Genomic DNA, 16,746 nt, shown 5'->3' on the forward strand with positions numbered 1-16,746 from the left:
GTTTTCTCTTTGTGAGAAGTGATTGTAATTTAGTACCATTTGTTTGCCCTTCGCTGTGTAATCTTTAACTCACAATTTCACCAGACATATATTGGTCCTGTGCTCATATCTGTCAACCCTTTCAAGCAGATGCCTTATTTTGGGGATAAAGAAATCGAGATGTATCAGGGAGCAGTAAGTAGATTCCAGATCATATTAGAGGACATATAATGTTATATAATTTATAAATAAGCAAATTGTAGGATCTGTGATGCTATTGGAGTGTCAGTGGTTTGAACTGGTAGCAGTCTGAAAGGCAAAGGTTTTAAATGTACTGGGTTAGATGCTGTGAAAACTTTCCTGCAGGCAGATGCTGCTGTCAGAAACTTGACCCAACCACTGGAGCAGCTTGGCAGCTCCTTCACAGAACATCCTGTTCGAGTCTGCCTCCTCTCTTGGCCGGTTGACAGTGGACTTGATTTCTTGAGCCAGGAACACACTGAAAAGCTTTAAAAATTCTAACAGACTGTGAATACATCACACATGGCAAATTCAGATCACAGTTGCACACAAGTGCATTGGGTTTATATTTGCACAGTTAGCCAGCTCACATTATCAGCAGAAAGTTCTTATTTGTTCATAAGTTGTTTGAAATAATCATAAAAAGGCACTAAGTGCAACAGGTTTGGCAAAGGTCGCTATTCTGCTCTAACATCACAGATCTTTTGTTATGGCAAAAATGACATCAGTGTGTAATTGCATTTGAGTGATTTTATGATTTTTTTTTTCTTTTATGGGTTTTACAGGTCAGCCTGTTTACGATTACATAATAACTTTATTACCCATGCAAGTTTCTTTAAAAAGTCTCTAGGTTTAGTAATTTCCTAAAACATCTGGGCACTGCAGTTTTCACCACACATTACAAAAACATGGGTTAGGGTTGTGTTGAATATCATCAGACCTATTTTACTTGTAAGGTTTCACTTTGACTGCATGACACAAAAGCTGGTTAAGCACTGATTTAATCTTTTATCCATTCTCAGGCTCAGTATGAGAATCCGCCTCACATCTATGCACTGGCAGATAACATGTACAGAAACATGATGATTGACCGTGAGAATCAGTGTGTCATCATCAGGTAAGACTTTGGAATTCTAATCATTCTTTCTCTGCCTTCTTTACATATCATTAGCTAATGGCATGTGACATTATATTAAGAGCCAGAAGAGCTGCATTTTTATTTAAATTTCCATTCAAGATTGTGGCTCAAAGGCCAAAAACCAAAATTAAAACCTCGGGGTAAAAAAACTCACGATGAGAACACGATGAGATCAAGTGGCAAAAGAAGTGGCTGGCCTAAATCAGCCAAAGCATACCTTTATCCATACCTTAAAAAGATACTGAAGTTGTTAGTGTATCAAATGTCTAAGATGTGACAAAATGAGACAAAAGCAGGAGACAATAATCTGCACAATGTGATCTGTGAGATCACAATGCTGAACTGCTCTACAGGTCGTGATAATAGACCTGTAGAGCATAGATAATAGACAGGGACAGGACAGACCTAACAGGTCTGACTACATCATTAACTAGAGCTGACTTACATGTTTCTTTGGTGTTTTCATAATACTGTTTTCAGCTTCAGTAAAATACAAATTAAGGGGAAAAAATGTATTAACACTCAAATAGGAACACAATGAATATTTTACAGCTGGATCTGGCTGCTAAATCCTCAGGATGTGAGATGGAAACAAAGCAGCTGTTATAGCAGCTATTTTTGAAGAACTTCCTGTTTTTTTAAAAAAAGAAAAGAGGACACCTGCATGGTTCCCTAGCTAAGAATCGCTCCCTCCCTAGATTTAGAGGATTTTATGTACTTGTACAGCCTGCTTGAGTTTGCCAATGAATGTTTCTGAGTTACAAAGCTGAGAAAAATGTAGTGTCATTCGGGGGGTTTTATGCTATGGTCCACTCATCTGAGCAGTGTGGTTACTATAGTGCTTACCTCATGATGAATGAGCCCTGCTTCAGCACTTTCGCCTGTTGTTTGGACAGCCAACAGTTGCTTGTTCAGTTTTCTGCATAAAGGCACTGAGGTGGATTTTGTGATTGACTAAATCAGCAAACAAAAGCATGGAAGTGGTTTTATGATGAACCAGGTCTCAGCAAACAAAGGCTGCTGTGAACTGCTGGCCATGCAATGCGGCCAGCACTGACCTGAAAATGTAGGAGAAAATGTATGAACTGGAGATGAAGTATGTCCAGCATAAAGTGGCTGAGCAGTTTTTATTACTCTAAAACTGTAATGCTATTTTAATCTGTGATGGTTTGTATTAAACAAAGTATTTATTTCCCTGTCATTTTGTGATATGGTAGATATATTTTTCCTTTAACATCTGAATCAGACATGCTATGCCACTGATGTTTGGCATTCCCATCCATCTATTAGATTAAATCAGGCCCATGGCATCCTAAATAAATAAATAAAAGGGCTCAACCCACACTTTTTCATTGAGGGCCAGTTGATTTAAGTCTGCTCTGACCACAGATAAGACCAGGGTCCTTTCAGAAATACATAATCTCCCAGTTTTTGACAGTTTCACATGATTTTGTTCCTCGAAGCCGGGTTAAATTTCAGTCACATGATGAGTGAACAACGGGCTCTTAAACCTAATCCCACAGAAAGCAGGCTTATTCATTGCTCAGCTGGCTTTTTACCAGGAATCTTTTCTTTTGTTTAATGATTGTCCGTGAGATATTTTCCACGCATGGCTGTGCCTTTCTTTTCATTGGTGCCAACAGAGTAGGTTCCTATTATAATTGGATCAGTTAGAAGGACAATGTGTGTTGAGAGATTGCCAAGATCATTTTAATGCTTAAAATATACAGTTAGTCATTGGGTGTTACTTATAGTGCCCAGCAACATAGATGCACGTGTACTGCATTTATTTTTGATTTTTCCCATGTCTGTGAAACTGTACGAGGAATTATCTCCATATATGGATTTGCTTTATCATTTCCATGTGACACAGTGATATCACTGGGTGGCAAAACCATCATACTTTCAAATCTCTGCTGACATTCATATTGTTATATATAATTACATAAAATAACTACTGTATAGGTTTACACATCCATTAGTCACTGTTATTTATGGAATAAATGTATATGCACGCAAGCTAATTAATAAAAGGAAGCTCAAATTCATTCTGTTCATGTTGCTCTTACAATCTTACTCAACTTTCAAACTTATTTACACTATAAAGTCAACAGTACTGGACCCACTTACACATTACACCTACAGGAGCTGCTCAGCCATGGAAACCCATTCCATGACGCTCCTGGTGAACAGTTTCTGTGCTGATTTTACGCACTCGGCGACCCCCTGTAACTTTACATGGTCTGCCATCTTTGTGACTGAGCTGCGGGCGTTCTTAAACACTTTCAGTTTAACTCTTTAGAATGACCCATTCTTTCACAAATGTTTGTAAAGCCAGACTACATGGCTGGGTGCCTGACTTTATAAATCTGTCGCAACGGGACTGAAAATATCTGAATTCAAAGATTAAGAGGTGTGACCCAGTACTTTTGTTCATGTAGTGTATGTATGGATCACAGAATGATTCATTTAGTCTTCTTGTTTCACTTAGTGTTCCTTTTCCTCCAGGGTTGAATTTACAATTGATTGTGTTAGTTTGAAAGGCTTGGTCAGCATATCAGATATGGGAGCATATATGTAAAACAACAATAAAAGGATGTGCACTCAGTATATGGAACGAGCACTATTATTATTTATATTACTCGTTTGTTGGATACATTATTACTTAAAGAGGGTAGGATTTAGCGACAGACAGGCGACCTGTTCAGAGTGTACCCTGCCTCGCGCCCTATGACAGCTGGGATAAGTACCAAATTTAAATTGTATTTAAATTGGTTAAATTGTAGCAGCACATTGGCTGTACTCTCTCAAAAAGAAGATAAAGTAGCAATGGTCCCTCAGCCCTCCTGCTTCCCTTTGATATCAGTAATTATAAGACATGCTTAGTATGCAGGCAAAGATCATAAGATGTAATATACATAAACTTCCACAATGTAAAAACATTCTGTTTTTGTGTCAGGAGTTCACAGCTTGGATATATAAAAAGGTGGATGTTTTTAAGTCCCTGTAAAAACAATGCACTGGCATTATCGCAGTAGAAAATCTTGTCAAACATATTGTACATGCAACTCCGCAAGTTCTATGTGAGTACAGTGAACGCCTTATTGGATTCAAAACTGCCAAAACCAGAACTCAGTGTTGACTGAGCATCCTTCACATACCTCAAGTCAGTAATAATTTATGAAAGATAATGCTTAAACTTCCCTCCCTCTGCACTACATTGTATAACTCATGTCCTTGTTTGGTTAATAAATCCCTGCTGAAGTTAACAATGTCTTCAGCATTCAAACGCCACAACAATGAGACGTGCCCCCTGGGTGTTTAAGTGGGCCTCAAAGTCCCACTGCAGCTTGTGCTGGAAATACCTCTTTAGAGAGTAGATTGCAGGAGGAGAAACAATGTTCTCAGATAGGGTTTATTCCCCAACTAAAAATTCAGTTTCTTAGTTGATTCCAAACTGCACATCAAGGAAGTTCAGGCAGTACTTTAGGATCTGGGAGAGACTGGGAGTTATATAGTAGGATGTGTGCAACTGTATAGAGGCTGCTGTGTAACAGAGCAGCTCCCATGACTTCCTCTGGCAGTCTCAAACAGCCTGCAGCTGTGTTTCTCTCAGTGGCTGTACCAACCTGACTCTACTTTAAGGCACAGAAAGAAAAAACAGACTCTGCCGTCATCCACTGCCAAACCACACATGTCAAAATAAGTATGACCCTGGCACAGTGAAAAGCAGGGAGGGAAAAAGACAAGTGTAGGCTGAGGGAAAGATACGAAGGTAAAGTATGTAAACAAAACGGAATTAATGGCCTTATTACTGCAGTGTACATCTGCCTGCATGTGCAAGATCTATCATTGGTATAGCCACTGACAGCGGGTCGGCTTCATACAGTAAATGGTAGCTGGCTAGCTGTGGCTGCTTATTTAAGAGATTCAGTATTACTTTCTGAGGTGGAAATTCGCACATCGACACACATAAATCTCCAAACCGATAAACTGCAGTGAAGTGCTTTTAAGTGTGAAAATGAGTGCCATATTGACACATTCTCAACTGATTTTAATTAGGATTTTTATCTGAATTTTTATCTGAGTTTGTCCAATTCGGGTGGCAAAAGTATTTGGACAGTTCCACATTAAAAAAAACAACAACAAAACAAAAAGAACTTTCCAGACTCTTTATTCACTTTAAAATAACCCTTAGGTTTATGTTTTGGACAACAACATTTGGACACTTGTTGCAGGCCAAGATTTCCCATAAAAATATCACATATGATGATATTTGCAGTCTTTGTGTATCCAATTACTTTTTATCCCCTCAGCTTTGGCCACTATGTCTTTAAAGAGCTACTCTTCTCAAAATTAAAGCTGAGAATTGAACTTGCAATCTTTTAAAATTGTATAGCTGTCCAAATACATGCTGTCTGGACATTACAGTGTTTACCATGTTTAGTCTTCCAAAATATCATGTTTATTGCAGCATGTTTAAGCAAAACAGACACACCTAAACAAACCACGGACAGCTGAAAAAGCATAATGGCAAGGCATCGGTTTTCTTCTGTTTTTGAATATGAATGAAAAAAATATGTTTATTCTTAAGTGGCACAAATAGAATATCAGAAATGAAAGAGAATTTTTTAAAAAGCACTGCAGCTTGTACAAAAATTATTATTTAGTGCACAGACGTTTCATGCCGAGCTGTTCCTAAGCAGGCTTATTTTTAAATATCAGTCTAATGCAGGTGGGGGCATTAAATAAGCATCAGACTGATTAACCACCAAAATACATCTGGCATGAGAACAAACAGAAGCAGGAAAATCCATTTAAAATTCACAATAGGAGCACAAGAGTCTAAACAATCAATTTTTCAGTTTTTAACGTTTTTGTAATAAATACCAGGATTGATCAAGCAGATGAGTGAATAAAAACTTTCGATGTGTGAGACAGAAAATAAGGACTCAGTGAGCATGTGCCATTGGCTATCAGGTGAACCTGAAGCTGGCTTTTTATCTGTTTTTCAGTGGAGAAAGTGGAGCAGGGAAGACTGTGGCAGCCAAATACATCATGGGCTACATCTCCAGAGTGTCAGGGGGTGGACCCAGAGTACAGGTGAGGGGAGATGCCTTTTCTCCTTTAGGACAGAGTTTAAATGACGAATCTTTCCATCTTTGAAATGCTTAGGTGCACAGCTGAATGAAGTAAAACCAAAATGGTTTGTGATATTCACTCCACACATATATGAAATCAAACCACCTGTTGCTTCGCAATTCGTGCACTTTTTTCTCCCTGTGCCCCAGTCTTTGTCTTGTCATCCTCACCCTTTGTACCCTATTTTGAGCCCCTCAGCAGCCTGGTTCACCTAGCCCCCTCTAGCCATCCGCACCCCCCCCCCCCCCCCCCCGCCCCCCAAAAAAACAAAAACAAAAACAACAGATGTCCAGTTCCTAAGCTCGATAAAGATCTACAGTTTGATGAGGAAATGCCTGCACCATGATGGCAGTGGGATTTTTATATTTAATCCACTCAGAGCTCCTTCCACCAAGACAACAATCAGAAGTCATACATTTTATTTATCTTTTTATATATATATATATATAATGCAGCATAGTTAAATACTAAACTAATAACTGTAGGAATGTCTCTAAGTGAAGGAGTGAATGCGTGAAGTGAAGGATGTTTTCCTTTTGTACAGAAGTAACAAGTAAAAATTCCAAGAAATACCACTCAGCCTCCATGAACAATACTGGAAGTGGGGAATATCTCTGTCTGCTGTACTGATTTAAAACTCATGTGTTTCTGACGCACACATGGCTCACAGGGAACATAATGCCCTCCAGATTTTGAGTGTCTGTAGATGTGCATGTGTGCATCATGCTGCTATCTTAGTGGAAACTTTCAGAGAGCCAGCATGTGAAGTGTGTGGTTTCTCTACCTGTTGCCCCATGTGTTTGTGGTTGTAGTTTCAACTCACTCATCTGTCTCCTCGCAGCACGTCAAAGACATCATCCTGCAGTCCAACCCACTGCTAGAGGCCTTCGGCAACGCCAAAACTTTGAGGAACAACAACTCCAGCAGATTTGTAAGACTGGTTTTCGCTACATACAGTGTAGTCAAGTTTAAAACATCCTCGTATCCTTTTTTTTAAACATTTTTTTTTATTGTACACTAAAACTACCCTGAACAACCCAGAGATGCTAAAACTTAGAGTGCATCTTCTCAGTTGTGTTACTCACAGACACCGATGCAGTTGGGGTTAGTTACTGTGGAATAAGTTGAGTCCTCAGCTTTTTGTGGCACACCTTTTGAGACCTTTGAGATTTACAGTTTTCCTTCTGTTTTCTGTTTTATTTGATGAGGCAGCAAACCTCATGTGTGTCCTGGTTAACCAGAAGTGCTGCGACGACGCACTGTACAAAAAGACACGCATGCAGAATCACTGAGGCACACCTTCCACTGCTTACTAAGAACTCAACCAATGAAAAATAAACTCCTTTAAGAAAATGCAATTCTCCCAAACTTTTTCAACTGAGTCATTTAGTTAAATACATAAAGAGCAGATACCATGAAATATATTTTTAGTTTCAAATTTGCAAGAACAAAAATGGTTTGGCACTAATGGTCTAAGAACACTACTTTTATAGTGCTGTCTTTGATTAAATAGTGCATCTGTTCAGTTTTGGGGTTCTGCTCTCAGCTTGACAGGAACAGATATTACATTACAGGCTGGTATGGAGATGAGAGTAGGACAAAAAGCAGGTTCATTTATATAAATACACACACATATTATTGGATTATTGTAATGGTCTTTTTACTTGTTTTAACAAATCAGCTTTGGATCGCCTTCGAACTGTGCAAAATGCAGCAGCAAGAGTTTAACTGGCACCAATAGAAGATCTCACATCACTCCAGTTTTGGCTTCTCTTCATTGGTTGCCAGTAAATCTTAGATTTCATTTTAAAATTTTAGTTTTAACCTTTAGGGCCTTACATGGCCAAGCCCCCCAGTATATCTCTGACCTGTTGAAACCATATTCTTCATCCAGAGCTCTTAGATCATCAGGTCAAAGGTTACTGTTGGTCCCTCGTACTCGTTTTAAAACTCGTGGGGATCGGGCTTTTGGGGCTGTGGCACCAAGGTGTGGAATTCTCTTCCACTGTCTTTACGCTGTACAGACTCCATTGACTCTTTTAAAAAGCAGCTGAAGACATTTTTATACAGACAAGCTTTTAATTAACATGTTATATTGTATTCTATTGTTTTTATATTGTTGTACTTGTACTTTTGTTTTTTGTTGTGAAGCACTTTGTGATTTTTATCTGTGATAAGTGCTATATAAATAAATTATACTTACTTACTTACTTACTTACATACGCACACATACATACACATACATACAGACAGCTAGCAACCCTAGAAGAGCCAGGTGCCAATATTTTCAGACCTTATAGTTCTGGCTTTTAAGCTTTATCACAGCCTGCTGCAATACTTAAACAAAAAAAATGCTTTGATCCATCAGGGGAAATATTTTGAGATCCAGTTCAGCTCTGGTGGTGAACCAGACGGAGGGAAAATCTCCAACTTCCTACTGGAGAAGTCACGTGTAGTCATGAGGAATCCTGGAGAAAGGAGTTTCCATATATTCTACCAGGTGAGGTTTTTTTTGTTTGTTGAACGGGACTCATTTGGTATCAGAAAAAGAGCCTGTGAGGGGATTTCAGGACAGTTTGGATTAGAAGCCATTTGGCTGGAGGAACAGGGTCAGTCTGTTTTTGTTCTGCATGGCCCGAGGTTCTCGTTTTGTGACAGTACAGTCTTCTTTAAACTCTGAATATAGCATGGAAAATGTGTTACACAAATCATTTGTGTCATGCTGTTTTAAAGGGACATTTCAACTTTTTGCACACACAGTTAGAAACTTAATTTCTGCTCTACAGTTGATAGAAGGAGCCAGCGGAGAGCAGAAGAATAGCCTGGGAATCACAAGCCTGGATTACTACAGTTACCTTAATCAGTCTGGTTCCTACAAAGTGGACGACATCAATGACAAGAGTGATTTCCAGGAGACAGTGGTACGGGCAGATTCCTTCTGTTTACTCAGCAGTTGGTGTTGTTGTTTGTTGTCTGTGAGTCTCATACCAGTGTTCATGTGGCTCACAGCCTTTACTTTACAGTCCACTCTCTCAATAGCACTCCTCTTTAGTTTTGCTCATTCAACGATCTCCGTCTGCTTTTGTTTACCAGCAAGACCACAACAGAGTAATTAGAGAACATGAGCTAGATACCGCAGGAGTGAGTAAACCCCTACTGTGGCTCTGATTTAGCATGCTTTTCTTTCCCCTTTTACTTCCCCAGAAAGCCATGGATGTGATTGGCATCTCACCAGAGGACCGCTCCATGGTGTTTCAGATTGTAGCTGGAGTCCTGCATCTGGGAAATATCAGCTTCAAGGAATCAGGCAACTACGCTGCTGTGGAGAGCGAAGAGTGTAAGTGGGCTCACACAATGAGCTGATGATCAGTGGGTGACCATAACTGCCATCCAAAGAGACATGTCACCAAAAGGAAACAGTTAGAGCTCTAAGGTTATAACAGAGTCAACAGATGGTGATGATGCTGAGATTCAGTTGTGGTAAATCTTTGCTCCTCACCCCTAAGCTCGAGTGGCGAATGAGTTCTTGTCCTGAGCTGCCCTTCTCCGGTTGGTTTTGGAGGGTATTTCACTTTCACTCCCTAAAGTTTATTGTGTTAATGCAGGGCTTCAGCCAGCTGTCTGGAGTACTTCAGGCCATGCAAGATCACCAGAATATAAAATGCTATTATTGAAGGTCTGGACGCATTTTGTCAGACTAAAATTACTTGGAAAAATGCTTTTTTTTTTTTTCTGTCTCCCTTCCTCTTTTCTTTTTCTCCTCATGCTGCGTCTGTACAGTATGATGCAGATGAAAGTACAGTTGCCAGTGTACAAAGCTCTGGTTTGTTCAGCACAGACGTAATAGCGGCATCTCATAATCTCTGCCTTTCCTGTTCTTTTCAGTCTCCTTTCCTGTGTACTTTAACTGCAGTGCACTGTTATATTAGTGCTAATATAAAACTGCACAGGCCACTTACGCTCGCACTCACCAAGGAAAGCCAGTGCGTCAAAAAACCATGGACATTTGGCTTATAGGAGCATTATGTATTTAAGAGCAATTTAATCATAAGAATGATACCAGTTCATGTAACACTGTGAGAGATGAAGTGTTAAATATAAGCTTTAAAGATGGAAGGCATTTTATTTGTAGACTGTATATAAAAGATGGACATAGCCACCATAACATCACCCAGTGTTTAGTGGACCCTCTTTTTGAAGCCTTGATTTTAGCATTTTAGCCAACAGTTTCTTGTATTTTGAGAAACAAAAGTAACAATATTTATACAAGTTATGCAGTACAAAGCTTGATTAGCAAACTGCATCTCTAACTGATATAGATCCATTACACAGAGATAAAAAACTTTCACCTCCTGAAACTGAAGCATAAACTTCTTGGATGGTCTGTATCCCATAGCGAGCCATTTATCTGTCAGATAATCCCTTAACATGCTGAAGAGGTCGAGTTCAGTAATTAGTGGAAGTGAGGCCTAGTGGACAGCTGCTGGCTCACCTCTCAGTCAAAGTAGCCACACCGTTTATTTTAAGCCTTAACAAAAAGCCAGATGAGTGAATTTAAAAAGAAGTACACCCACTTTATATTGGGAAACTGTCCATAGAGGCCAAAACAATTTTTTTGTACAAGCCTGTAAACATGCTTTTTTAATGCTGTAGAGCTGGACATTTTAACATTTTGGAGTCTATGGTGATTGACTGACGTTTGGAGACAGCCCAAGTGGCCACTAGAGGAACTGCAGTTTCGCCATGCTATGCCATGCTATGCAAATTTTTCATTGACTGAAAAACTCCCACAGCTAAAATTTAAAATGCAAATATCCAAGAGTTAAAAACCTAACCCTAACCCATCTTACCGGAGTCAAGCTGCTTTGAAAACCTTTGTACTGACATCTACATTATGCACTGCTGCTTTGACTAACAAATCTGCAGGAAAACTCATGGTTACACGAGCATTGTACTCATAGTTCACAATGTGTGCAAGCCTCCAGGCCGTCATATACAACCCATACCTTTATTGCCGAACACAAAGGACGACTTTTCCTCGCGGTTTAAGTGGGCATATGGTCAGTCACACCCCAACATCCCAAAAGGGGAGCTTCTACAGTCGTCTGATGCATTCCCAGACGCCGCGAGTCTCCAGGCCTGAGAGCTATTTCCTTTTAGGGGAAGTGACTCACTGTAATAAGGCAGGGAGGGGCTCTCAAGGGACAATATCAACGCCAGGTCGGGGCTTGATCTGTGGTGTGTGCCACACTTTGTGCAAGAGTTAGTCCAGTAGTTACTATTTTTATATTTTACACTACACCCAGCTGCAGTACAAGCTCATGAGCTTTGAATCATCTGCTTTGAATATTTTGTATTATCTTTTTATTTTATGGCTTTACATCACAGTTGTGTGCATTATGATTATGAGAAGTTTTATGGCCTTTACAGTAATTAATGACTGTAAAAAGACATATATTTGAGCCCTGGATTGTGTTTTTCTGTGCTAATGCAAAGGTTGCATGAAGCTGCCTTTCGAATGACGGCAGTCCTTTGTATTGATTTGCATGCTGGTTTTCATAGAAATATCTCTTCGCTGCTTCAGAGCAGGATCCATTACTCAAAGCTGTTTGCTTTCTTGATTAATAATTAAATGTATAAAATGTCAGAAAACCTATCATAAAACAAAAAAAATGGCGATTACAATTTTCCATTGTCCTAAATTGTATAGCAGTGGCTGTAATGGCAGATAACATGCTTAAATTATTGTTTGTAACGCTGCATATAAATCCAAGCAGCATTATAATATTATCACAGTTCTGTGCCAAAACACATTGTTCTGTCTGGAACAAACTGACACAAACACAGACGCACTGATTAAAATGAACATTTATAGAGTTACAGTTTCTTTCTTTTCTTTCTCATGGTCTCATTTCCCTCCTTTCTTTTAATAGTTTTAGCCTTTCCTGCATTTCTGCTTGGAATTGACCAGAACCGTCTGAAGGAGAAACTGACGAGCCGAAAAATGGACAGCAAGTGGGGAAATGCAGTGGAGTCTATTGATGTGACACTGAATGTGGAGCAGGCGTGTTACACACGCGACGCCCTCTCCAAAGCCCTGCATTCACGTGTGTTTGACTACCTGGTCGAGGTATAATTGCATGCATACAGTGCTTTGCAATAATAAACAGAGAGTACTAAAGCTGGTGATATTTTGTTAAAAAAAAAAAAAAATTTAATTTCAGTCCATCAACAAAGCCATGGTGAAGGATCATCAGGAGTTAAATATCGGTTGTGTTGGACATCTATGGATTTGAAATTTTCCAAGTAAGTGCTTCTGTACATTTCCAAGGCTGACACATGGCTGCAGGAATTTATCTTTGCAGTAATGTGTAAATGAGATTAACTGGTATTAGCAATGAGCATTTAAACAGATTTAACACAAAGGATGAGACTAATGGTCCCATCTCCTGATTGAGACAGCAGACTTCAACATGCTTTTTTAATCTGATTACTTCATTGTTTACTTTGTTTAATGCGACTGGACATTTGTACTATTGTGGTTTATAAACAGCTCTTTATTCCTTTTGTTAAGGTTGATAGTGTACACCTTGAAGAAGAGTTTTTTTTTATGCACCATGTAAGAAAAGGTCAGCTGGTTGACCGCACGTTTTTAGACAGGAAGGTGCAGACCTCTGTAACCTAAGGTTCAGGCTGAAGCTCCATGTATGTGCCGTGAAATGCACAATGCTCCCCTTCCTTTGAACACCAAGCAGTCAGTGTATCGCCCCCCACTCCAAACAAAGACCATTGAGCTTAGAGGATATCCGCACCCTGCTGGAGATGCAGCGTATTTAGGCTGTATGAATTTTATTCACCATCTTGTCTTATTTAGAAAAACGGATTTGAGCAGTTCTGCATCAACTTTGTGAATGAGAAGCTCCAGCAGATATTCATCGAGCTGACTCTAAAGGCAGAGCAGGTAATGTTCCTCCACACTCTTCTATACTTGGTTTGTTCCCCCTTCTATTTCTTTAGATGCTTTATTCTCTGATTCTTGTGACTTTTTTTTGTCTTGCAGGAGGAGTATGTGCAGGAGGGCATCAAGTGGACTCCTATAGAATACTTCAACAACAAGATTGTATGCGATCTCATCGAGAGCAAAGTAAATAAACTATGAATAAAACAGTACAGCACTAAACAAACTAGAATGTTTGCAGGTCATACTAAATATGCACATTTTTTTATTTTCACATAGAAAATCTGTGTTTTACTGTTCATCAAACATGCACAAACATGACAATTCTTATATAGCACTTTTCTACTTTAGCTGAGCATGCAAAGAGCTTTATACAACAGGGAATCATATTATCTGCAGTTATTAAAAAAAAAGTATGACCTCTGTGATGGGGAATTCATTATTTGTAAGGGTGGGTGATGTTGGGCATAAAAAAAATTTTTTAATTAGCCCTCTTGGCTTTGTGAACTTGTGATTGACATTGTTTACTATTTTTTTTTTTTTTTATATTTTAAGATAATTTTTTTTATCAAGAAAATAACAGATTACTTTTTAAAGAAAAAGCAACAGTGCAGAGATTATGCTGGACCTGCATAATGGAAGACAAAAAAACAGAAATCTGTCACATCTGTGAGATATTGCTCTAATAACAAACAGGCTAGAGGCTAAAAATATAAACAAGTATACAATAATTTGTTAATCTTGTTTACTAGTATTGTAAACTGATCTGCCCAACTTCCTGCCAAATTTTTGCTCTGTTGCCATGACTTGGAGCTTAATGCCCTCAAACGTGCCGACATGCCTCTTAATTTGATTTATCTGTCCTACTGAGAGGTCTAATCCATGAAATCCACAACAAGGGCTTTAAGACAAGCCTCCATCTGAGAGGAGCCGGGGGTCTGTATTAGTGCCTGACAGTTTAGTTCTTTGGCCTAATCCGCTGATCAAATTTACACGTGTCCTTTAAACACGGGCTGTGTTACCACTGTGCAGTCGTAAGGCCGACGATCAGCCTCAGACATAATGAACACAACAGGACCAACGACTGTGAGAGTAATGTTTAGGAGATGCTGTTTTAAGTCAGCTCTCCTGTTAGATTTATAGAGCAAGCAATACATGGATTTGTAGCTTTTATATCTCATTTTAAGCTATGTGTGAAGTATGTGTAAGCTATGTGTGTTTGATGAACCTTCAACCCTTAGTTTAATACATGGATTTTCTGTATCTCAGTTGAAGCTTTATGTCCCAAAGTTCAGATTTTTCATGCCGCCTCTAGAAGCACACGTTTAGGGCTGCAAATTTTTATTGCTAAATATAATAAATGCATATAAATGGCAGACCCCCCCCCCCCCCCCCCCCCCCCCCCCCCCCCCCCCCCCCCCCCCCCCCCCCCCCCCCCCCCCCCCCCCCCCCCCCCCCCCCCCCCCCCCCCCCCCCCCCCCCCCCCCCCCCCCCAAAAAAAAAAAAAAAAAAACTACATTCAGATGGTGTTTTACTTGATAAATGACTGAAGCAGCTAAGTTCTTGGTGAGTTTTTAAAAAATTGGTGAAGATCTTAATGTGAGGTGTTTTCACTGTGCTCCCAGAATCCTCCTGGTATCATGAGCATCCTGGATGATGTTTGCGCCACCATGCATGCTGTGGGCGAGGGAGCCGACCAGACGATGCTGCAGAAGCTCAGAGTCCAGATCAACACCCACGAACACTTCAACAGCTGGAACCAGGGCTTCATCATCCATCACTATGCTGGCAAGGTCAGTTTCAGTTTGAGCTGTTTTTGTTTACTTACCCTGACAACTGGCTTCAGGATGTTTTGACATGCAGCAGTCCTCTATGTTTTGAGTGGGAAGTCATTCATGTTTTTGCAGACATAAAACAGTAATGTATACAGGGATGTAGTATATATACATTTTCTTGGGACTACATTTTCTTTCTCCCCATGCACTTGTCCTGTCCTGGTGTCAACTTTGGAAGAATATATTATGCATACAGTCTGCAGCTGTAGGGTGACTTCTGGAAACAAACTCATTAAAATGCCATTTTTATGGTGTTGGAGCTGTTCCTCTCTGCTTGTATGATCTGTCATAAATACCAGTTATATGCAGCTGGTGCTTCAATCTGTGTCGTCATTTTGTCCTCAGAAGGTTTCCACTTCTGAAGTACACTAAAGCTTTGAACACCATCTCCTGCCTTTCTTCTGTCTGTCTGTGGTTGCGTTACCCTCTTCATGTTAAACCTGTTTGTCAGCCTCATTTAAGCCGAGCATTACAACTCATTAGATATCTTCTTTTGTGTTACTTTTGATTTTGGTGGTCTGAGTAGAGGTTGCCTCGTGTCATTCTCCAGATGTGTGGTGGCCGCAGCCTGGCACACATGCCGTAGGCTTAATGAGCCGTGCCATTAAGGCTTGAGAAGCTCCCGCGCCTGCGCTCAGAACATTCCTCCCGTCTCAGCCTTCAGTATAGTAGAAATAACAGAGTGTCATTTATACACTTAAACCACTGCTGGTTTTATAAGGATGCTAATCCTGGGACGTGTAAAGCTTGGAACTGAAACCATTCATTTTTTTTTTTCCTCCCACAAACTTCAGGCCACTGATTTAGGTCAGAATATCAGTGATGTTTTTATTTTCACACAGGGGTCATCCTCCATTTTGCTCAAGGTTTCAAACAGTTCAGCTTTCTGCTCTTTAACAATTATGACTCTTTAGAAATCCTTCTTTATGCTTCTCCTGCAGGTGTCCTATGATGCGGAGGGTTTCTGTGAGAGGAACCGAGACGTTCTCTTTACAGACCTCATTGAGTTGATGCAGAGCAGTGAAATGTAAGTAACTCCTGTTTGCACATTGCACCCACATGTGGCGAACATTTCTATCGTGCTTACTTAAAGGGTGTCTTCTTTTGTGATGCATATGGTTATAATTGAACGCATCTGAATGAGAGCTTGAGAAGTTGCAGTACATCTGGAAACTGGCTGGACGTAGCAGACGTGTGCAGGGTGGGGTTATGTCGTGCCCTCCACCCTCAATCTCGTCTGGCTGCTGTCCTATAATGCGGCTTTCGGGGTCTACTCAAGCTGCTCTTACAAGTGCAGGCTCCTTGTGGGGGCTGCATTGTGGAGTCTGCTCCCCCTGTGTTATGGTCTCTTGGGGTTTTTTGTGTCAAAGTGGCCATCTGTGCTAACAGACTATGTTGTCTGTGTGACCCCCACAGGCCTCCTTTTTAATATATAAAAGGAGGTTATGCCAAAATCCCATTCAGACACATGCTAGATGATACGTAGATGCATTTGATATCACATGCACGCAAAGATAATAAGTTTTACACTGTTACAATGAGAAAGAAGGAAGCATCTTTCAAGCAACAGGTCTAAACAGAGAAGAAAGGAATGACCAGGATTGTCAGCTGGACAGTATTAGAAGGCTTCTGGTCTGTTTGTACACACAATCTGTTGGTCCTTTCTACTGTAT

General features: G+C 40.0%; 1 protein-coding gene across 1 annotated transcript in view; it reads left to right on the forward strand.

The window, feature by feature from the left end:
* Nucleotides 1-16,746, forward strand: part of myo1ea (myosin IEa) — a 52,741-nt gene that overhangs the window by 17,218 nt on the left and 18,777 nt on the right. The window contains 14 exon segments of the mRNA XM_030724965.1: nucleotides 85-174; nucleotides 1,023-1,117; nucleotides 6,154-6,241; nucleotides 7,122-7,211; nucleotides 8,649-8,780; nucleotides 9,067-9,201; nucleotides 9,485-9,617; nucleotides 12,214-12,410; nucleotides 12,505-12,552; nucleotides 12,554-12,586; nucleotides 13,155-13,241; nucleotides 13,341-13,424; nucleotides 14,864-15,031; nucleotides 16,015-16,100. Coding sequence (XP_030580825.1) covers nucleotides 85-174; nucleotides 1,023-1,117; nucleotides 6,154-6,241; nucleotides 7,122-7,211; nucleotides 8,649-8,780; nucleotides 9,067-9,201; nucleotides 9,485-9,617; nucleotides 12,214-12,410; nucleotides 12,505-12,552; nucleotides 12,554-12,586; nucleotides 13,155-13,241; nucleotides 13,341-13,424; nucleotides 14,864-15,031; nucleotides 16,015-16,100 — 1,466 coding nt within the window.

This window comes from Archocentrus centrarchus, chromosome 3 (genome assembly GCF_007364275.1).
Source record: "Archocentrus centrarchus isolate MPI-CPG fArcCen1 chromosome 3, fArcCen1, whole genome shotgun sequence".
Lineage (NCBI taxonomy): Eukaryota > Metazoa > Chordata > Actinopteri > Cichliformes > Cichlidae > Archocentrus > Archocentrus centrarchus.